This window comes from Chondrus crispus, genomic scaffold (genome assembly GCF_000350225.1).
Source record: "Chondrus crispus Stackhouse genomic scaffold, scaffold_515, whole genome shotgun sequence".
Taxonomy (NCBI): domain Eukaryota; phylum Rhodophyta; class Florideophyceae; order Gigartinales; family Gigartinaceae; genus Chondrus; species Chondrus crispus.
In genome coordinates, this window is record NW_005178496.1 from 31824 (window position 1) to 40310 (window position 8487).

The 8487-nt window shown below is 48.8% G+C and overlaps 2 protein-coding genes across 2 annotated transcripts; one reads left to right on the forward strand and one right to left on the reverse strand.

The window, feature by feature from the left end:
• Positions 1 to 5008: 5008 nt before the first annotated feature.
• On the forward strand, positions 5009 to 7147 carry CHC_T00000419001 (hypothetical protein). Its single transcript, XM_005710008.1, has one exon. The coding sequence runs from the start codon at positions 5009 to 5011 to the stop codon at positions 7145 to 7147; it is 2139 nt and encodes a 712-aa protein (XP_005710065.1).
• Positions 7148 to 7260: 113 nt separating this feature from the next.
• On the reverse strand, positions 7261 to 8400 carry CHC_T00008297001 (TPR repeat-containing protein). Its single transcript, XM_005710009.1, has one exon. It carries the CDS (start codon positions 8398 to 8400, stop codon positions 7261 to 7263), a length of 1140 nt encoding a protein of 379 aa, XP_005710066.1.
• Positions 8401 to 8487: the final 87 nt, after the last annotated feature.

The window sequence follows — 8487 nt, forward strand, 5'->3', positions numbered from 1 at the left end:
GAAGCACGAGAGAAGGGGCCGGATTTCGAAGAGCGGAAAGTGCTCGGGAAAATGCTGTATGGCTTTGATAAATGTTTCGCTCTGGTTGATGGCACTAAGCAGAGACGCACTCGATCCGCGGACAATGAGGTACAGGACATTGCGTATGATGAGCATCATCACACGCATTGTTACAGTACTCTAGTTTGGGTCGATCCCCTCGGAATTTATATTCATTTGGATTTCAGTGAGAAGGGGTCCGAGCATGATCGCTCTTTATTCGGCAACAGCACGCCAATCCGTAACAGGAGTGACTATTTTAGTGAAGACGAGACGGTCATGGGTGACACGGGGTTCATCGGTGGAGACCCTCTTGTTACTCCAAGTCGTGGCGGAGAAAACAACAATTTTCTATATCGATCCATCATGAACAGGGACATTCGTCATCAACGTATCTCAAACGAGTGGGGTGTGGGGGCCATTTCGAATAAGTGGAGAATTTTTTTAGGGCAGTGGCCAGTGTTCTATGAACTTTACCCCATCTGCTATCAGTCATGCGCAATGATTTTGAACTGGAATTGGCGTTTGGAGGGAACCCTTGTTTCTCTTGACAGGCGCTTAGAAAGGGTAGAGGCGTACGAAAACGGTTTGCTAGGGGGTATATAGCTGTTTAAAAGAAGGTCTACCATTAAAATGCGGGCAATGTCTACGCGTTTTTGTTTGATGAAGAACATTTTCTGAACGTCATGGCCATGGGCTTGGTGGTTTAGAGCATCACCATTCCCGAAGTGTTCATAAAAGCGATTGGTTGTTTCCAATTAAGAAAATATAATTTGTGAAAATTTTACACCATACTCGCGGGGGATTGGTCAACCTGATCCTGAGCCTCCACCATATCAACTGACCCATCATCGTCGTCAGCGTCTCCCCCATCAGCAGTGGGGTCATTTCCGTCAACGTTATCATCCTCATCGAATAGGATCACTTCAATTTCATCCGGCGTAGGGAGTGCTAAATTTACAACCAGAAGTGATTCAAAAACGGGGGCGGGCTGTCCAATGCTCGCAGCAAAAAGCGAAACCAGTGGCTGTACTGCACCCACCATGCCACGAGAGGACTGCGACATGTTAATGGAAACCTCATCCTGTAATCGGTCGCGGGCCTCTGTGAGAGCTTCCTTCTTCTTAATTTTTATTTTTCTGACCTTCATGCGCTGGGCATACAAAGCACGGCCCCCATCCGATTTTTCCTTTCGCTTAGCTCGCCTTTCCCGGACAGAGTCATGCGCTTCCGCCGCTGTTTGCTGTCTGGACATATACATGGCCTGAATTGCCCTGTCCAGATTGATAGCGGCTTTGTTGCATTCGATCATCTCTTCGCTCAACGTAGCACCCCACTCTATGTTCCTCCCGAGCCATTCTAACTGCAGCGCAGCCTCTTCCTCATTAAACCCATTTCCGTCTTCCGGCGTAGTCACATCAGCAAACTTGATTTTCTCCACGTGTTTCTGCACGCCTTTTTTGAAGGCGTCCTTGATTCGATCATCAGAGAGAAGGCTGAACTTCATAGACCTACGCTCGCGATCAGCCCGGGTTTGATAAGGTGCCATTAGATCCTTTTCAATCCAGGCTTTCATATCTTCGCAAACCGTCCCACAGGAATCGGATAGAGAAGCACCGCCCTTTTCGTAAACCTGTTTTGCGAGAATTATTTGAAAGAGCTTGGTTTTCTCTGGTACGGAAAGTTTGAGCCGAGGGGTAGAAACACGAGCTGCAGATGGGGCCATTGCGTTTAAAACGTGAGGATTGTGAGAACAAGTTTCACAAGGGGTGTTTGGAGGTGGGTAGGGGGCGTTGAAGGATGCAGGGGACCCGTTTAGTATCTTGAGGATCTGTAAAAACGAGCGGTATTAAGTACTAAGAAAATATTGGTGGGGGAAACCGCCGTCACGAAATGGCAAGATGGGTTACTCAGAAAGGGCGGGGTGGACTTGTGCATCTGCCATGTGCTACAAGCATAATCTATAACTGCGGCGTCCCGTCTCAAGCGGTTATACTACCGCTGTACGGATACTATAAGACCTGTAGCCGGTAGGTCGAAGTTAGACAGTACCATCGAACTGTACATGTTATAGATTTTATAAGACCGAAACACCCAAACATCGCTTAATTAAAAGACGCTAATACCTGTTTCGACAGGTATTAACCTGGGTCGGTATTTAACCTGGTCCAACTTATTTGGGGAAAACTGGTCTCAAAACGGGCTTCGGATTTAACTTGGACCAGGTTAAATACTGTTCACAGTATGCTCATGCTCACATGAGCAGTATACCCTTGGGTACTGTTCAGGTCATAAGTTGAACCGAAGTCTTGGCGCCAACCCGCCAGAAAGGTTTGTACTGTACAGTCACACCCCAATACTGTAATGTATTCAATATTTTTCAGGAATTGCAATAGAAACCTTCCTTTTGTTTCCTTTTTCTTTCCGCGGAAACGTCTAAAGGGGGGTCCCCTAAAATGGAACGATTTTGAATATTTAAAATAGAAATACCAAAGAATGATCGGTTTTGATTCAATCAAAAGCCTTCAAAACGCCGAAACTACGGTGCATTTATCTACAAGTGGAATGGCGTCCTGTTTTCTCAACGTGGCGCATTTATTGAATGGCAACACGTACGATTACAGCCTCAAGAATGAGGCAGATCGGTCGTGATGTGGAACAAATTTAGAAACAGCAATGCACAAAAAATTTACTTCAAATATCTATCAGAGCACGAATCTGTAGCTGACCATGCCGCTGTCAGTTGCACCTCAAAGACGCAAGCGCAGAAGCAGCATCCCTTCTATCAGCTGCTTTCTTCGCAGCAAGAGCACGACGTATGTGCAAAGGTCGAGGCACGACAAATGGTTCGCCGTAATGTGAGGTACGACGGCGTGCCGTAGCAAATTCGGCATCATGCCGAGCTTGCTTTGGCATAGTCGCTTCAAACGCTCTCTTCGCGTTCGCTTCCGCCTTCTTCCGCTGCGTATCCTCAAACTTAACGCGCTTCGCGCGTTCCTCTCCCTCAATCATCTGCATGGCGGCGTCACTTGTCAACGTCAGACCTTTTGAGGGGTCCAAAAACCCTCTCTTCAACACCACTGGTTGTATACCGATATCGTTCCGGCAGGCAATACGCTTCTGTTCTAATAAATGTAGCATTTCGTCTACAGAAAGCATTTCTCTTTGCAGCGTCCATCCGGTTTTGGGGAGTACAGTAGTTTAGCAGGATTGAGGGGCCACAATCCAGCTCTCTCAAACCCAGCAGAAATATTTGCGGGCGTGAAAGACTTTTCGTAAGCGTGGCGCAGGATATTGCAAAAATCGAATAGATCATAGGGCTCTGTTTGTTGGACGAGAGATATCTGCTTGATGCAGGCGGCAATATTATGCTTGAATGAAGCAAAAACTGTCAGATCTAGTGGCTGTGTCTTCCCACTCGTGTGTGAAGGTAGCCAGTAGGCAACCACATTCCCATTTCGTAAAATTGTCAAAGCTTTAAGGCTCATGTGGCTGCGGTAACCGTCATACAAGAGCAAAACGTTCGTTCTTGTCTGGTAAGGTGAAAAATGTCTTGCACGAACATCTCTGCCCACCGCGCGAAATTAGATTTATCTACGCCTACCAATTCTTCTCTTGTAGTGACCAACGCGTTGGGGGGAAGCCCATCTGCGACTGACTGCTTGAAAAGTCCTTCATTACTCTCAATCACTCTATGCAGAATCCTGGTACCTTTAAAAATAAACAAAGGTCTTCCGGTTACCCCTGATGCACAAATGACGGGCATGATCGTTACTCTTGACACGTTCTTGAACGTTGGAATGCGAACCTCGTCCCTGCTTTCTCTAGGGGAAAACGTTCGAAACGAGGTAATGCCCAGTGCCTCTTTGTCGGCGGTGGCTCCAGTCTCGTCCAGGTTTGCTAAGCGACAAGGGTCTATGTTGTGGTCTTTAATGAGCTGCTCCACCACCGCAATGTGCATTTTAAGCGTTTCTGCATTGATAGCATTGAACCGGATGCCTTTTTGCCGCAGGGCGCGTGCAAACGCGATGAGTTTGTGGTGAAGTTTTTTGAATGACCTCACAAACTTGTCTCTAGGTCGGTTGTGTTTGAAGGGGAGTTTTTGTTAACGCTCCGGGTCCATGTTACCGACGAGAATTTCAACTGCATCTTTAATAGTTTCGTGGCCCACCGGGTAGCCATGGCTTGCGTACGTCTTAATCAGTTCAATTATTGTGTCTTCCTCTTCAGTGGTGAGGGTCCGACGATGATGCAGGGGCTGCTCTTCGGGGTTGTCGTCAATTTTCTTGTAACGACGATGAAATGTGGACAAAGGTAGCTTAGCCATTCACGCCGCACTGCGCATTGTAGCACCTTCTTTCACGGCGTCGACGGCTATGTTGAAACGAGCACGAGCCCGCACAAAATTGCGATGTATTCTCCGTTTCGAAATCGCCATGCTTCGAAAAGTCTTGAGAGGCTCTGGTCGCTGTGCCAACAGATACGGTCGCAGCCGAGTGAGAATCGCGGGGAAGATATACTGTATTCTACGGTGTCATCACGAAATGGCGCCTTTTTTGGATGTGGCGGGGACTGAGGATGGTGGTGTTTCGGTATGCATTTACGTCGCGGGGAAATGGGACTGTAATACCTAACTTTGATTGCGTTTGGTGGCCACTTGGGCTGTTGTTCTTAATTATTGAATACTTTTCGAGGGTTTCTCATCGTTCCGCAGTTAGGAAGGGTGTTCCATTTAAGGGGCACCCCCCCTTTAGGACTCGCGATGCGTGCATCGCAAAGAATAGGATGTGCTATGGCAACGGTATACACGTGTACACATGTACATCATGCTCATCCCAGCTCTACTGTAGTTTGACTCTTTATACAATGCATTTTGCATCGCTGGCGGCACTCCGTACCTTTGCTTGTCGAGGTTTGCAGGGACCAAGTTCACTCTCTTGAAGTTGATGAGAGCAATCTGCCTCTTGGAATGACGGCGCCTTCTTCATCCAGTTCGCCACCCATCCTTCGAGCAAAAGTTACCAAGCGCAACGGCGTGATATCATGTAGCGTAGAAGAGACCAACCGTATCCGAGCCGCTCTCGGCATCAAGCCGTTGCGAACAAAGCCCGAACAAACTGCAAAACATGAAAACGAGCTCCTAGCAACCGCACCCTCAACACTGCGAGCTACTGTAACATCAAAGAATGGCGAAATAACCTGTTCCGTCGAGGAAACCAATCGCGTCAGAGCAGCTCTCGGGCTTCGACCGTTGCGTACAGAGATATCAGCTGCAAAAGAAGAACCTGTGGAAGACAAACAATCATCGCGGAAAGCTCAAGCTTTAAAGGAAAGACTGGAGAGGGCGAGACGTGCGCGAAAGACACGCGCTAGAGCAGTTGGTGTTCGCTCGATTGCGGAGGAGGCCTTATTGGAGGAGGACAGTGATGATGTTGACGAGGCTTCTGGGCTTATGGCGTGGGTTGCTCGCTCTCGTCAAAAAGAAGCTAGTGTAGAGTCGAAGGGAAAATCAAAAGCGTCTCCACGGGAGAGGAAGGCGGCCCGTGCCGTGAACAAGGCTAGCGCGATCAGTCATTCCGCGAAGCCAGCGATTCAGGGATCTCCTGCTCAAGGCGAAATTCTCACGCTTGCAGATGCCCCAATACTTCCAGAGAACAAGACGGACGGAGACAGCGATCCTGCGGAGGATGCTCTGGTAAATCCGTTGAAAGTCGTGAAGAAACGGCCCCGATCGCCGGAGATTTGTGGGGCCACATACGACGGCACAGATACTAAAGAGTTTAGCGCTGGCATGAAAATTAACCCTGGTACGATTTCCATCGAGCCTACTGCCTCACCTGTTGTCGAGAGCGATTACAAAGGAGGCCGTAAAGCAGATAATGATACAGCAGTTCGGAAGCACCGAAAGCATGAACAGAGCAAGCGGGGCAAGAAGAGACGCCGCGTAAGTGAAGTAGAGCAGGACGGTCATGGTGAACCACAAAGAATGAGCGCTGATCCGCAAGTGAAAAAGGGACGCATGGAGGAGATACGGAAAGCCGCCAATAGCGCAGCAAATATGTACGACGATAGCGATGATGACGATCCTTTCTACACAAATCTCGCAAAGGCTACGCGCAGAGCAAAAAACAAAGAGATCAAGTCAAGTGTTGATACCATTCTTGAGGCTATTGATCGCGCGAACGCTGCTGTCGTGATTGAAGGAAACGAGGCTGCCGCTGCTGCGCACGATGCAGAGCGAAGTGTCTACAACGAAATGGAGCAATTCCTACAGAAGATCCCGACTGCGCAGGGCTCTAGTGATGGGAAGGTTAACGGTAAAGGGGACGGCGAATATTCCACTCCGCCGGAAGGGAAGAAAGAAAATGGGGCTGGCTTGCAGAAGACTGCAAGAGAAACAGAAGAACCTCCAGGAAAGGTTATCAAGCAGGCAGCAAATGAGAATAGTGCGAGTGGCTCCGTGAGAGAAGCTGAGGAGGCTCAAGATGTGGAGTTATCGCTACAGCCGATCGTGGAGCCAGTGGGCCTTGCTGCCTCTCCTAGTGCGGACAACGGATTGGCTGCTACTTTGCGGAGATTGAGGGCCATGGGGGAGCTGAAACACAAACCCAACCAAATGGGAAGAGCGCGTGACAAGCGGTTTGACGAGTCAACCGGAACCGAAACCCGGGAGAATGGCAGGCGGGAAATCAAACTCTCCTACACGGACGAATACGGCAATGAGCTGACGAGGAAAGAGGCATTCAGAATGCTTTGCCATAAGTTTCACGGCAAAGGCCCAGGCCAAAATAAGAGAGAAAAACGCTTGCGCAAGATGCTGGAGAGCACAAAGACGCTCCAGATGCAAGCAGATGACACGCCGCTTGCATCTGCGGCTGCTTTGAAGGAAGAAACGCGCAAGTTAGGCAAAGCACATGTGGTTCTTTCAGGACCAGAAGCACTGGCACGTGGTTTGGCACTCTCCAAGCTACCTGCGAAAACCAAGGAAAGTAGTCTTTCCAAGGTTCGGCAGACCCGTGAAGCGAAGAAAGAACCTGAACCCGAGGAAGAAAAAGTCAGCATTCTTTCCAGCACTGGAGGCAGGGGAACCAGCAGAAAGCGTCGCTAGGTTATGCTGGCTGAACATTTAACGGTCACATCAAAACCTCATACCGTAGCTGGTACAATGATTAGGAACTTTATGCTTTTCAACCCTTGGTGGGACCATACCAAACTCATCGATCACTCCTTGACCTTTCGGAAATTCTCCATTGCTTCAACAGCTCTGGGTGGCCATTTTCGTTCACTGACTAAAAACTTTTTGCTCTCAAACAGTCTAGGTCGATCAACGAGACTCCATTGGGTTTCTGCTTCAGCGATATCTCCCCTGTCGAAATATATGACCGCCATAGCCGCATGAACGTCACTGACGTCAAACCTCGTTGCAACCCTTTTTAAAATTGACAGCGCCTCATAACTCTTGTTTCGTTGGAACAATACCAGACCGTACCGCTCCCAGAAAGGTTGCACATCATTTGATTGAAGAGCAGCTTGGTAATCTCTAATTGCGTTATCCCACTTCCCCATCACCTCCCAAACGCCAGCCCTGTTTGACAAAATGATATCATTCCCAGCACGCAACTCATTGGCAATATTCATATCTGCCAAAGCTATGTATGGGTCGTCTCCCCTGGCAAGTTTAGTAACACCACGATTCACAAAGACGACCCAAGAGTCGTTGTCCAAGGGCGCCAGCTCGAGGGAACGGTCATATTCAGTTATAGCCTGATCAAATTTCTTCTGAGCAGCGAAGATATTCCCGCGATTTGAGTAGGCCGGAGCAAAGTCCGGGTCAGATTTTGTGATTGCATCGTAGGTGGAAAGTGCCTCTGGGATATCGCCAGCCAAAGCTTGGCGACGTGCCAGTGCAAAATTTTGTGCGACCTTCCCTGCAGCCCTTGTGTGACGGCGAGACTCTTCCCGAAGTGCCTTACGTTCCTCCACGGATAAGGATGACACTGAAAAATTTGTCGCGGTTTCAGTTTCAGCAAATGCTGAAGCGACTACGAAGTGCGCATCGCCATGATGGTGTGGCGAGAATGTTGATGCGTTTGATAAAGCGATTGCCAAAGCCACTCCAGCAATTCCTACTGAGATTCGATTGAAAGCATTTAATGGTGTTGAAGAAGCCACAGAAGCAAGCGGAAGAGGCACATCTGCTCGAGCGACGAAAGACTTCACCCTTCGCTTGGTCAAAACATGTCCAGTTCTGCCAAGGTCTTTGTGAGTACCTCGCAACTGCAATCTAGTTGGAACTGCGCATGGCACATGAAAAGCGTACAAAGGTGCTACACAAGTGAGGCCGGGTATGAAAGAAGACATCTCAATTGCAGTTGTGCGCAGGGAAATGAGCTCGTGATGTTAAAAGACGAGCAGAGGCGTCAACCAGGAGCTACAGTGCCCCTAGTA